The sequence below is a fragment of the Calliopsis andreniformis genome, chromosome 9, assembly GCF_051401765.1.
Source record: "Calliopsis andreniformis isolate RMS-2024a chromosome 9, iyCalAndr_principal, whole genome shotgun sequence".
NCBI classification, from domain to species: domain Eukaryota; kingdom Metazoa; phylum Arthropoda; class Insecta; order Hymenoptera; family Andrenidae; genus Calliopsis; species Calliopsis andreniformis.
Window position 1 is genome coordinate 9,592,671 of NC_135070.1, and position 14,862 is coordinate 9,607,532.

At 40.6% G+C, this 14,862-nt stretch overlaps 3 protein-coding genes across 3 annotated transcripts; 1 reads left to right on the forward strand and 2 right to left on the reverse strand.

The window, feature by feature from the left end:
• Positions 1–1,050: 1,050 nt before the first annotated feature.
• Positions 1,051–3,414, reverse strand: LOC143183411 (uncharacterized). Its single transcript, XM_076384933.1, has 4 exons — positions 2,824–3,414; positions 2,099–2,366; positions 1,776–2,030; positions 1,051–1,284 (listed from the first exon to the last, which is right to left on the reverse strand). Exons 1-4 carry the CDS (start codon positions 3,058–3,060, stop codon positions 1,208–1,210), a joined length of 837 nt encoding a protein of 278 aa, XP_076241048.1. The 5' UTR covers positions 3,061–3,414; the 3' UTR covers positions 1,051–1,207.
• A 7,262-nt stretch (positions 3,415–10,676) lies between these two features.
• Positions 10,677–12,785, forward strand: Sfxn1-3 (Sideroflexin-1-3). The gene is made up of 4 exons (XM_076385285.1): positions 10,677–11,149; positions 11,312–11,488; positions 11,948–12,336; positions 12,452–12,785. The coding sequence occupies exons 1-4, from the start codon at positions 10,998–11,000 to the stop codon at positions 12,694–12,696; spliced, it is 963 nt and encodes a 320-aa protein (XP_076241400.1). The 5' UTR covers positions 10,677–10,997; the 3' UTR covers positions 12,697–12,785.
• Positions 12,786–12,907: 122 nt separating this feature from the next.
• Positions 12,908–14,209, reverse strand: Mrpl2 (mitochondrial ribosomal protein L2). Its single transcript, XM_076385286.1, has 2 exons — positions 13,975–14,209; positions 12,908–13,643 (listed from the first exon to the last, which is right to left on the reverse strand). Exons 1-2 carry the CDS (start codon positions 14,207–14,209, stop codon positions 12,955–12,957), a joined length of 924 nt encoding a protein of 307 aa, XP_076241401.1. The 3' UTR covers positions 12,908–12,954.
• Between the last annotated feature and the right edge of the window lie 653 nt (positions 14,210–14,862).

Below are 14,862 nucleotides of genomic sequence, written 5' to 3' on the forward strand. Positions count from 1 at the left end.
ATTGAAAATCGCTGGGAAGACGAAGGCGATACCTATGTCTAGTACGTGACGAAAACGCAGTAAGAGCTGAACTAATGCTGAAATGTAGCCTGAACGGTACATGAGGAGAATTTGTGTATCTCTTGGGTCAAGCGCGTGCATTCCAGAACGGAAAGTCATCGTAACAGTGGGAAGCATATTCTCAAACCTCCATTAATAACCGTCGTACGTACACGTGTATCTGTAATAGGATACGTTTTCCCAGGAAGATACGACTAACAATAAGTACTAAAGGAACTGTCGCATTTAATTGCCCGAGTACCTCTTCAACCCTGCATTCACAGATCAAATACAGTTTTAATTGCTACATGATACGCAGCAACAGAAATAACAGTGTTCTTATATTAAGAAATTCTTTAATTCATTCAAAATTTGCAGTCTTACAGTTCATACATCACAAAACGTTTCTCTTCAGGCAAATTTCTTGCAAGAATGTTGCTTCCCAATAATCAGTCTAGGTACAATTTGCAAAGCATCCAAAGAATTTCCTCCATTTTCAAAACTATATATTCCTCGATCCCATTATTATAGTACAAAGTTTCTTAAAAACGATCACCTAGTTACCACGATCATACTACATATCTACATAAGCAGTCCTTCAGGCAGCACACCGATTACGATCCCGGAAGTAAGCGGCATTGACATCACGCGAAGCACCCTCGTTCAACGAAATTTTCTCGAGCCACGGGCTTGCGGTATCCAATAATATTTATGGACATCATTAGAGCTCCTCGTTGCTCGAAAGTTCGCGTGCGTGAATGCGAGCTTGTTTGCGACTCGAAAATCTCGTGAACGATGCGATCTACGGGAAAATGGCGGGCGCATTTCGTGACTTGGCGACTGGCCGAGCAATAAACTGTCGTTAACGGTACGCGCGCGTGAAAGTTGTGACGGTGACGATTTTCGCGACGATACGCAGACGATAATAACTGCTAAACCGAGTCTCTTCGCGCGCGTCGATGATCGCGCTTCCGGCGAGTAGGAACGAAGAAACGAGATTAGTGAGCCGCTGGGAGGAGGCTGTTGACACGCAGGGAATGCGTTCAAATTTAATCCAAAAGGAAGGAAGAAGATGTAACGTCGTCGTTCATTTGCTCGAAGCTTATCAGGGTACTCGTAACAACGAACGAAGACAATTATGTTAATGATTTCCTATGGCACTTCGACTTCATCCGTAAGGGTTGCGATAGTAGCCCTGATAAGCCAGGTCGTTCCTGTGAATCCATGGCTCCTCTTGTCCGTAACCTGTGAGGTAAGTTTTTATGAAAATTAACATTACTCTTTGTGAACTTGGAGATAAGTATTCTTATGATGCAAGGCTACGTAAGACTTAATTAATTTTTATCGGTTCTTGATAGTCAGCTATAATATAACGAAAACTGGTCAAATAATTGAGTAAGCCACCTCAGTAATAACGAATAACGTTAAACTTATCTATGCCAGCTTAAGAGACCGCATGATTACTGAAATTATCGTCGTAACAGAGTCGTCGTGCCTGAAATATTATCGAAATCCTTCATTCGTGCAATCTACAATTCGATTGCGACAAATCATCAGGCGTTATGTAACTGCAGTCGAAGAAAAGGTATTAATATTTCTTTTTGTGTCATCGAGCGTCTACCGTTTTGATTGTCATCATACCCATCAATGATCGCGATAATTGAAACCGTGCAAGATTCCTATAATCGCACTTCTGAAATAACGAAGCATGACAAGAAGTGTTCTCATTCTTTTACCTGTTGGATAGTCAGGGGGAGCTTCTGCCGCAGTTCCCCACATGTGGTAAGGCTGTTGGTGATGTGGTGGGACCTTGCAGATCTTCAGGTGCGCCAGAATAGAGGGTGCTATCAACGAGGCGAGAACCAGAAGCTTCTTGATGAAGTGGACGCCCAGGAAGATGGGTAGTAGCAGCAATTTAAGTTTCAGCAAGTTGAGCAAAATCAGAATTGGCAGGATCAACGACTTCTTCTTTTTGAAGATCCTAAAATTTCCTGTTGGACAATCATTATCAATTCATCTGGTCGACAGAAGGTGAACTTGAACTATTGAGTTATGCAACCTTCTGACTCTTTCTTATTCTTCAGCTCCGTGAACTCGTCGTCATCCAAAATCATAGGCATGCTACCAAAGCTTCTACTGGTTGAAATATTATCGACTGTGTAAACTAGAGCGCGTTTGGTTAGCAGATCCTCAACGATGTCCCTGACAAAGTTCAAGGTCTCGATCGCGCTGCTCTTGAACACTCGAGATTGGGGCAGTTTTGGTAGCACTGAACGATACGGCATAGATGGTATTCTTATTAAGCGGACTGGACCGTAACTGAACTCCTGAAGTAAAATGAGGATAAATATTATAGGTGTTCTACAATGTTTTGATTATATGTATTGTATACATCTATAGGCTCATTGACGAGTTTATAAGGAGAAACAAGTTTCTGAGATCAACCTACGTACCACTAACCCATTAAAGGTTTCCTAGAAATGTGAGCAACAACGTATAACAAGCAAGTCTCGTTTGCTCTAAGGAGTCAATACTGTAATCAGTAGTATTTGAAAGTAGAGAACAAACTTTAAACTAATGATCTTATTTTAGTTAGTTCCATTATCTTTTAAGGACTAAGAATCTATATTTTTTAAAGTATTCAATGAACTTATTGACAGAAAAAAATATTTTTCCAAGACCACTCGAATATTCACATTGATCTGACACTTTTCTGAGACCTATCAATTATCCATAAATTATAACATAACTAATCCTTTCACAGATAAAGAATTCACACGATACCTTCTCTTTAACATCATGAAGCCACCTGGCGACCCTGTACTTCCCGCAGGACATAAAGTCCTTCTGCAAGTTGCAGTCCATGTAACATCGTTCGATGAACGTGCTCGTTGAGTTATCCAGCGCCAAAGTAAAGCTGTGTCCAGCAAAGCAAGGAAGTACTAACAGCAAACAACCGATCCTCATAAGTCTATTCAACCACCAGAGGTTGCACGATTTTCCAGCCCGTTCGCACTTCATTATTTTGGAGTCCAAATATCGAGAATATCAGTGAACCCTCTATCTTCCTCGCAAATTTCTTCGAGCAGTTCGCGTTTCCATGATGATCTAAGTCATGGGGACCACAGAATACGTAACGATCAAAAATCCCGCGTGGATGGTGAACACTTAATCTCGGGGCTCGCGAATGTAGAGGCGGATGAACGAGATTAGACGTTCAAGCTCACTGACAGTTAGAAACTGCCTTGACCATTTATACGTGGTACATTTAGGTCGGTGGGGGTACCGGTCCATACTGCAAAGAGACTGGAGCTTGATTCCGCGCGCTGCATCGCCTGAAATGATGCTGAACAACCTGGCGAATGGCGCACTTAGGCCTAGCGACACTGGCTACCGAATAACTTGAGTAATTGACCCAACCTTGAAGTACTTTGACGAAGTTTCAGATATTCTGCCCTATTTCAAATAGGAACTGGAACACTATTCTCGATTCCGTGAAGTGACACTAACGGTACAGGTTTTATGGTGTCTTCAATAATCCAAGTGGGAAGCAATAAAGGAACTATTAAAAAAATTCGAACCGCAGTGTGTTGATTGCTAATACGTGTCCCCTTTCCATGGAATTAGGTAACTGCAAATGAATCAGTTGACGCAGTTGTTGGGACCGTTTTTCAATTACTCCAGCGAAATCAGGTAACCGTTTTCTAGAGTCTTGTGTAATTATAGCGAGACACATCTTCTGGGATAATAGGTGCGGTGTCTCGTACGATTGTTGGAATTTGAGGATGACATCCTAATGTGAGGTTTCAGTATGCCTCTGTGGTAATTTAAATGTCCATGTTGATTCGTTTTTTAAGCTGGTTCTACCTGGATAAATGTTCAATCAGCTGAATCGAAGAGAGGAAGTTTGATTGCGGTCATAGAGATTATGATAATTCCTTAGTCAAATGGTTCTTTGTATTTGTCTTTCCTCGCAGGTGTATCGAATTTGATATATTTCCCATTCGTACCTGCGAACCACCACTTGTCGTGTAATCACTATTCGAGTCAATTCAATGCAAACACCTCCTGAACAATAACTCACTTTAACAGTTGCAGATGCAGAACTGCACTATCTCACGCGATACGGCAATGTGACGCCAGTGCACGTTATGTCTGAACATCTCTACTACGGGCCAAATAAGAAAACGCCTAGCAGTCTAGCTTTTTCCAAGACTGGTTTGTAGATCATTCATCGCCCACGTAGCGTGTATGATAGGCGGCGTCTGTTAAACTCGTGAGGCACGCAAACTGAATCATAAAAGGTACCAGAAATCTCCGAAGCAGTCGCTGGAAATTAGAAAATTGGGGAGTAGAAAGTACGAAACGGGCCATGCCGTGTGACACTCTAAAGAAAATAACGCAATAGCAAATGCGTAACTCAAATTGCAGTAAGAAGAACAGAAACTAGTTCCACCTGAGGGTCTGCTTTCCCGCTGTTTTTGAAACTCTAACTTTGACACTACTTTGAATGTGACATGGTTTCCTTGGATATCGATACTATTCTCTAATTGGTTTTGACACAGAGACATCCAAGAAGGTGGGGCTTCGTCAAAAAACAAGCAAATCGAGAAATAAAGAACAGTCTTCTACAGATATCACATAACGTTACTAAATGACAGGTTCTTTCACTTTCTTTTCCATCACAGGGGTATTTAAGGCGAAAAATGAGTCTTGATATTAAAGCTTCTTCTTGCTCCCTTTTCATTTCAAGAAACTCCTCGCTCATCAGTGACAGCAGGTACGTCGATTGCGAGTCCCAAGACGATCGTTTGATTCCGATAACCGAGATACCGAATACAGGTATACATACACTGTTTTCTTGGAGCCCTGAGGCAAGTACTCCACCTTTGTTTCAACCCAAAGATCGTATCTAACTCGGGAATCTGGCACAGGTATCTCCCTGTTCCTTTTTCGTCGATGCTTATATCAGTGCTGGAAGTTACGAGATAAGAATGGGAAATCATATGGTAAGCGAGCAAACTCGACAGCACGCATCAGAGCACCATTCACCGTGTTTTGATTGGCACACTTCGACTTATCAACACAGACAGGGTCTCTCCTTACAACAGTTTCAACCCCGTAATTAATATCACGACTCGCTTACTCCTTGACTGACCATCCTCGTTTGCCGAGCAGCGCAATTGCTTCACGCTGAACGCATCAATGTGTCATCTCGTCTGGATGACTTGTAGCGCAGTTTAGGCGTGATTTACGGCATCAATAATCGGCAAGCTTCTCCCTGCATATTTTCGTTTTTATTACAAGAGACACTGAGCCTATTCGCGTCTTTTTAATCGTTAGGATGGAATATTTGCATAGCTGAACTTGTCAAAACCAACACCTAGTTTCTCTTTACTACGCAATATTTTGAAATTTAATACTCTGATGTGCCCTTTCTATGTTGAGCCCGAGTTATGCTCGTTAAATAGTTACTACAGTTACGTTTCTAGATATGATTGTCGTTAATTTTCAAGGCAGTGGGTTTCTTTAATAAGAAATGAGGTCTCGGTTTTCTGACTAGCAGCTTTCATTACTAATAAGAAGTTGCTAATAAATGTGCAGAAGAAGTGGCTTTAATAGGCTTCAAATTTTAAGTTCAGGATAATTCTGGTTGAAAAGCATCGCTATAAATGGGTTATTATCACTTGGATACTGCTGGAGAAATTGAAAAAGAAGCTTTAGACGAAAGTTTAAAGTTGCAGAAATCGATATAAATTCCTCTTCGCCTATTCGCTTTATGAGGAATAGTGATATTTTACTTTTTGTAGATCACCTAACACTAAATGAATGCAGTAAAATCTACCAGTAAAAGGTACAAATAATTATTATTACCACAGTAATAAATTTTATTACATGATGTATCAACTTGTTTCCTGTACAACTTAATTAAATGACATTAAAGATATACGAGGAATCTTGTTGGTAGTTTAGACTTAAGCGTTCTACATGTTAGAACTAAATCAATTCATCCCCAAAATTCTTGTCTCCTTTCTCTGCATATCATTTACCAGAATTGCGAAGATAACTAGGTTTACGAGGTAGATACAAAATATGTCTGCTTAATCTCCTGCTCTTCCAGATGCTGAAAATCCATCAACCTAGATAACTCCCCTTTAAAATTGAAACAAACTTGCCAGAATAACCACTACGAAGATAGCAAATCGAACTATGCAACAGGTAACATTCACGAATACTGTACATACTTGTCACCTTTTTGTCTTCATCAACTGTGTATCGTAGTAAAACAATATTCTTTATTTCCCTAGAATCGCCACCGTTCAAAAGGCCAACATTTTTCAATAGAATTTCCCACAAGGCCCCAAAAAAAGCAATACTCTTAAAACTCATCCAAAAACCAAGAAAAGCGTCGCAACAATGTTAAAATGTCAGACCACCATGATTTCCCTCAGATAAAGCGAACACCAAAGCAACCTAAGCGATTAAAAGACTAACAAATAGAACAGGCGGTAGCCTTTCACTCGTAGTTATGAGCATCCCCAAAAAGTGCACACAGAAATGACTTCGTCCTCGGGAAACCAGCCGATAAGAACCAGATACCAATGCCCTGAAGACGGAAAGATCGGACACGCCACGATCACGGCGCAACCTGCTTACCCTGATCATTCGTTCGACCCAGATCGCCAAGTCATCGACAGGATATGAAACGATAGTCTCGTTTCACACGATTCCTGATCCCGATACCGTGTTACGCAGGTCTTACGTACGTGGAAATAAGAAGATTATAAACAAACGCGTCTTCTTAACGACAAGCCGAGCAAAAAGCACGACAGAAAGTTCCAGTTCAGACGATCTGTGTTATAATGGTGCGAGACGTGGAATAAGAGGTCATGAAATTGTTAAATCTCGATTGGTTACCAAATCGACACTGAAATGTTGTTCGAAAAAGATAAAAGAGTGATATTTTTAATTGAGGTCACTACTAGTGGTAACGAAAGAAGAGTGTCTGACATGAGAGTCATTCTACTGCCGGCGAGCATTAAATCAGACACAGCGAAGTCAGTAGAATAAGTCTCGAGTCAGACACATTTCACGCGTATTTTAAACGTTTTCTTAATAATTAATAATTCAAAATCAAAGCCAGACATGCATTTTCGTCTTCTTTTAACATGTTAAATCATCCCTTGAAATTTGTATAATTGTCTTTATATTAATTTTCACAATTTAATCATTAGATTTGTTTTAGTAACTCAGAAATATCAAAAGGCTTTATGATTTCTGTTTTCCTATTGCATAAGATTTATGTAACAATTTTTACTATTTTCTCGAGAGCTAATATTCTAAATTTTTATACGTCAATCATGTTACAAGATAAAACAGCCAACAAATCATTAAAAATTTCTAATATTCCCCAGATTTCATGCTGACGTTTTATGAATGAGGTAAGTGTTGAACTTAAGGAGGCAAGTCAATGAATCGTTGGTGCAGATAATAGCTCGAGAAAGCATTGGCAATGAGCGTGAAGCCTATGACTTCTCGATTTACGTCAGCAGGTGATTACGATCTTATTGCAGCGAGGTAACACCTAAAGCATTATCTATGTAATACCTCACAGGAGAGATGTCATTAACTACTAGATATAAATATATACTTAATTTTACATTTGACTATGAAAATTTTATTTGACACAGAAATCCTATTTAAATTTGAAATTCTCATTTATACGGGAAATTCCATAGAGGAGAACTCAATAGAAAAAGTCTCAAAGACGACAAGATTTCTAATCCCCTGACCAGCAGCAATTTCTTAGGCCCCTGCTTAGCATAATTCGCGAATAATTTCATTGTTTCAGCGAACTCGAGCAACCGTTAGCGCTAATCCAAGAAAAAGTAGAAACGGACCGACTGTCTGTCCTGTCAGACCACGTTTCGTCTGTTTACGGTTCGCCAATCGGTCAGCCTCGGTTTGGCCTCTATTCCAAAGCATAGGATGTATTCTAGGATAATTCTGTCGATGATATGCAATTACCGCGCGAGATTCACTGGAACGCGACTCCGAAGCTCGCCCAAGAATCTTACAGGAATCAATTCCGGTGAAAGTATCGGACTCACTTAAACGCGTGCACGCTTATCAATTATTTCTACTGGTTTCCTTCCTGCAATCTAGTCAATATTTGTTTCTACACGATACCAACAGCAACTCGAAATTATGTCACTAGGTAACGCAAAACAACAACAGCTTCCCTAAAAAGGTGTCGCTAGCATCCCATTCACACTGGCAGAAACATGTAAATGTGAAAACTTCACGGCCTGAATGCTACTTCTCTTTCTACAGAAAAATTTCCGTCGAACCTGAATCTAAAATACGACGGAGGGAAAATCTCGTCCAAATTAATTCGCACTGTATCTGCATTTTGTGCATGTCAAACTTGCTCGTTTATCGCTCGAACGTTAAACGAAGAAAACATGCCTTGAGACGCTAATTTTGAAGATCGATTAATTATTAACCAGCTAAGTGGTTTCGAACGTTGCTATGTTTGCAAACTTGGTCTAGCTACTGCGTCAAATTTCACCTCTCGTATTTAACATCGTATCGCGAACGATCGGCGCAAATGCTCGTAATAGTGCAAACTGGAATTCCCGCGTTGTGCCTTTCGTTTTCGGTTGCACGTATGCAATACTTGCGCACGTGCGCAAGTGGGCCACCTTCTTAGGAAGAAGTGTAAGGTGCGATGGTTAGAATAGATGAACGTCTGGAGACTTGGGACGATACGTTTCTCCCGTCGATTCTGAAAAGGTAAACGAACTTTTAATTCCTTTTATATAATTCTTATCATGCACTGGTGACCTTCTTTTTTCAGTAAGATACTTATACTAGCTAAATGGCTTTCACCATACCTTATATTCGTGAATTCTAACAATGTTGTTGCATAACGAATATTTATGTATAATATGAATATTCTGAATATTCGATAATCACAAAAAAACAGAATTGTAATGCGTATAAGTATTAAAGTTCTTTTGCGTGTATTTCTTTACATATCTTATCAACTTGACGTTAGAAATATAGTACAAGTCCGGAATCAAATCGATTAACGGATTCTTTTAATTAATAATAATCGATAAGACTTAACTCTGTTATAAAATCGTGAAAAGCAACTTCAAATTAGGCGTAAAAATTAATCAAGGATAAATATCGAGTAAATAGAATAAATGTCCAGTTTCTCGAAATCAATTGCGGCGTCAATCGAAGATTAGAAAATGCTGACGTCAAACTGAATAAATTAGTAAAATTCGAAAAAGAAAATTGATAATATTGCCGCGAACTGAAGTACAGAGTCATTTAGAAAGTTCGACGTTTAAACGTAATATAGTCATTGAACTTGGCAAACAAAAATGCTTGTGTTAACTAAGCATTATGGAGTTCGTAACAAGGCCAAATCCGTGTCAATGGTTTCTCTGATTGCGACAGTGACAACTACTATCTATTCAGTTCACGAACTTCCAATTAGCATATTATCAAAACCACTGAACAAAACCCCTTGTATTTACAAGGGTCAAAGATCAAAGGCTCAGAGAAATACAAGTGCACCTTTTTTTCTTGCTCGTCTGCTCAATGAATGGCCCTCAATGGCATCGTAAAACGACGACCTCGAAATTGTCAATTCTAAAAGACCATAATCAATAGGAAATATAGTTCCTTCTTCTCGTGACTTGAACACTAATGGGCCTGAAATTCAACGAGGTCAGTGCAGTGTTTTCATTTCTGTCACGTCGGTGACATGGAATCATAACTATTTATTAAACGCAGATCGGTGGCGGTCACAAACGATTACGATATCGCAAAAAATCAACATATTTGACATGTGTATTCGATGAACTTCAAACACGTTTCATTCACTGTTTTATAGCCTACTTATCAATATGTTATTTCCACTCAGTCACCCAGGCAAACATTGGAAGGTAGCGCGCCAATTTTCAAATCAAGCGTTATCAAAATATCATTCCCTAAGCTGGGGTCACAGAAGTTGAAGTGATAGATTATGAATAACATGTCATACGAACAACATTCCTTGAATTTTATGCCTGTGAAGCGTCGAGGGCAAACAAAAAGAAACTTTTATGTAACTGCAACCACGATATCTCTTCAACGCTTGCGTGACACTCAATCGGCTTGTAGTTTTGTTGAATCCATACACATGTTTCATACTCATTTGTTTTCCTTTAAGACTTTAATTCGATAATGTAGGTCACAAAACTGCAAAGTGTCCCCATCTTGTGGAATGTTACGAAAACACTATAAGGGTTGAAGCCACCCTTCCATTGATTATCCCAGTCAATACTTCAGTTGCAAAGAAACCTTCAAAACCTGCATGAAAAGAACCACCTAATGTCTCTCTAAAAGCTAAATGAAAAAAGATTAAAAAATTTAACAAATTAACACCCTCTCTTAACTTCTACACCACTTGAACCCCTATATCTATTCCCAAAAATCTCAGACTTTCATTTAAAAACAAACCTGCCTCACCATCTCTTGGTGAACGAAACAAACGCTGATATATGGGCGGTGGTCGCGCACGCGTGCCTATTATCGATAATAGAGCCCAAGGGGTGAGCAGAAGGGAAGAGGGAAGCGCGTGGAGCGCAATGGATCGAAAGGTCGAGGGAGACGACCAGGCCTCGACAGAAAGGCCGTGTCGTAAACGCTGAAACGTGTCAGTTGGCGTCGAGAAACGCATTATAGTATAAGCATCCTCCCGCGAGGACCACGCCGACGAGAGTCCATTCACTCGGACTGTGCTAAAGGAAAAGACGACGGCTGCTGAAACGATTGCGGTTTGCAAGACGGTTGGAGACCTGTGGTGGGGCAAGGATTTGTGGTAGGTTAGCCGAGTGACAGGTGAGAGGGGCCAGTGGTAGGAGAAAGAACGGGTTGTAGAAGCGAAGAGAAGCTGCAAGATGTCGGGGAGGATCGACATCGAGAAGCCTTACTGGGATCAGAGCACTTACGAAGGAAGGGCGTTGCACTTCCTTACTGTCACCAACCCTCTGAATCTGTTCGCCACTACCCAACAGCTGGAACGTGCTCGAGACATCGTCACTAAATACAGGTATTTAACACGTATGCGTATATAAATGACTGATATAAATAGTCGTCATGGTATTACTTTCATCCGAGGTCGCGCTCCAAATTTTGCTTTTTCTTCTTTCCTCGTACATTACACTTTTCCAAGTCGTTGTGATGGTTCTTCTTAATCGTTACATTAATACAGGAAAGGGGCCTCACTGGAGCAGCTGGGGGTCACAGAAAACGAACTATGGAAAAGCAAGTACCTGTACGACAGTGCTTATCACCCCGACACAGGGGAGAAGATGTTACTGATCGGACGCATGAGTGCCCAGGTTCCCATGAATATGATGATAACTGGCTGCATGTTGACGTTCTACAAGTGCGTAATCCAGACGTTACGTATTTCGTTAGACAGTGCTCGGTCTAAGGAACTGACAGCGGTTTATCACGACCTTGAACCAATTGTACCAACAGTTGATACGATAATCAGTTCACGAGAGACCTTTCACCCCGTTGTATTTCAAAATCCGCTCACGCGTGCAGCTTGCTCGCTTCATGGACTAACGATCGGGAGTCACGTTTTTAACGAGAACAGATAAAAGTGAGAGCGAACGATGGCGAAGAATTTAATTAACTCTGTGCAATGTTATCACGGAACGCGTACCCTAGGCACCGATCTCGGTAGATGAAATCGCGTAATGAAAATCGATGTACACGTGCAAATCAAGGTCGATAGAGACTGCGAGGGTAATTGTTATTCACGGAGACAGTCCTGAGAGGGGATGGGACGCTGTGACGAATCTGTAACCGAGACGACGCTTCATTTATTATTCTGCAGGACAACAGCGCATGTGGTATTCTGGCAATGGGTCAATCAGTCGTTCAACGCCATAGTCAATTACACGAACCGCAGCGGTTCCAGCCCGATCCCAACGCAAACGCTCCTGGCGAGTTACGTCGCCGCGACGGGAGGGGCTGTGACAACTGCGTTAGGTTTGAATCGACTCTTCTGCAACGCACCCCCGCTGGTCGGTAGGCTGGTGCCATTTGCAGCTGTGGCTGCTGCGAATTGCGTTAACATTCCCATGATGAGGATATCTGAGCTACAAAATGGCATCGAATTGCAGACGGAGGACGGTATGAAGGTTGGCAATAGCAAACTTGCTGCTAAGAAAGCTATTGCAGCTGTAACCCTATCTCGTATCCTTATGGCCTCGCCTAGTATGAGTAAGTAACGCTGGTTTTGCTCCTGAAAGAACTTCAGTTTGAAGTTTTTTCAAGATTAAAAAAGAACTGCCCAGAAATTAGTTTTGTTTTACGTTATGTTTGGTGTCTGTTGCAGTATTAGCGCCCGTTATAATGAACTACGTTGAACGAAAACGGTACTTGTGCAGAGCTAGATGGGCAGTTGTACCTTTACAGGTTTTGATTTGTGGTATCTGTTTAACTTTTGCTACTCCTCTCTGCTGTGCCCTGTTCGTCCAACGAGTACCCATCTCGGTGGACGCCCTGGAACCAGCAGTACGCGATGAAATACGCTCAAAACACCCCTCGGTTCAAACGGTGTACTATAACAAAGGACTTTGAACGATTGGAAAGACTGAAAATACAAAGAACTATATAGGTGAAGATATCATAAGTTGCAGTTCAAGATACGATGGTTCTACAGAGTCGCAACAGTGTACAATTTCTTCCAGAACATATCTCTCATGTTTTCTTTGCTAATTCAGCATTATAGTTGTAAGAGTAATCCAAAGGATTGATTACCATCGACGAGTCAATAACAAAGACAATAAAATGGTACAATAAAGGAATCATTTATTCTATACAGAGTTGCATTTCGGTTTAATTGTTCAATTCTGATAAATTTAACGTGAGGGATTGCTTTTGTGATGAGGTCGCATAAACATCGAATGCTCGTACTGGACGCGGGGGCTTGATCTTTCGACCATGTCTACCAGATTTTCTTTGCCAGAGACCACTTCTCGGTCGATTTCCCAGCTCTCGATTCTTCTGCGCGCTGCCGATAGGTGTCGATCCGTGTTCCACGTTTGACAGCCTGCCGACCGTCGCCATACACGTTTTGTGCAAGCTGAATTCCTTTTTGCTCGGCATTTTAACAATCACGCGGTCATTGTCGTCTTTTCTCAGTACTGTTCCAAAAGTTCCAGCAGCATGGATAAGAAAACCTCCTAAACCTGGATATTTCTCCACGCAATGAACCATTGTTCCAGCAGTTAATGCACCCAGTGGATAAGCATCACCATCATAGGCTCTGACAGGATTACGGGGGATGCCTTGATGGGTTTTAATTATATCGCCCACTTTTAAGTTGGCAGGTGCTAGGATATATTTCAATTCTTTACCATGCCCAACCAGAGCGACATAGGAAGTCCTGCACCCATCTTTGAAAATCTCCAAGACCCTTTCCTCTTTTGGTGGCTCATTCAAATCAGTAGGACCATCCCTGACCCACTTGATCCAATGGTATTTGTGTTTAATACCACCACCAATGCCCTTTGCTACTACTCTTCCTGTTTTGTGATACAAAAAAATTTATGTTTTAAGTTTCAATAGTACGTATTTAAGTTTTCTCACAATTCGCAATACAACCATAAACACAACTCGCAGAATTATGTACAGATTAACCAACAAACATTATTTGTTGGTTTATGTCACATATGAACTACCATCAAAAACTTCTTTTACCGACTGTGCTGCTATCACAATACTAAACAAGCATTTAGATTACACGTTTTACGAATATGAATGAAGTACTAATCTTTCCATATAAATTACTGTGAAATTACTAATTCTATCAATAGACAAAACCAAAAACTACGACAGAAGTTAATTTAGATATACCTGTAACTGGATCTCTGCCTCCTAGGTTTGTAACCTTCAAGGGTTCAACGGTATACTCATCCTTAAAATGGACGATTCTTCTGTAGCTTTTACCATCGACTCCTGGCTTAGGAAGCTTCACGAGAGTCCATTGTGTTCTTGTTTGTTGTACTTGAAACGACACCAACGCATTTGTGTTACAAATGTCTGTAATTTGCTTCACGAAAACACGACGGATCAATGAGATAGCAGACATTTTGATACAGTCTGATAGTGCTGCCATCTGAACACATTTCGTTTCTCACGAGGTCTGTTGTTAAAAGCGCGTTTGAATCGCGCGCGGTTACATAGATGTCGTTCGATATATTATTAGCGATTTTGATTGTCGAATTTTAGAGTGCGTTTGGAAACGTTTCGTTCTCTGTTAATTTTCATTTTTGCGTCGCGTGTTATCAGTTCTACTGCGTGGTAATTATTCAAAGTGTTTCAAATAGCTTCGTTACAACATAATAAGTGAACTGACTGCCAATACAAGCTCGTTTAATAACAATTTCGGTGCTAAGAAATGGAAATCTTTGACTGCGTCCAAACGATACCTCAAAGGCAGCGCAGTGCGATTGGTTATATTTGAATAGAATATGGAAACACTTGAAATGAAAACTAAACGGCAGCAAATTTGCAAGGTATGTTACTACAGCTATTATATTTATATGAAGGTAAAATATTCTTATTGCAAATCAATACATTTTTATTTGTGATATGTTGACTAGTCATGCATTAGTCTTTTATGTTAAGTTTTTTTGATACATGAAAGATAGATGGCAAACGTAGCCAACGCGCGTGCTCAAAGTCGATTTCATGTCATGACTTCCATTTTGAATATTACAAATTTTGATTTCTCCGTTTGAT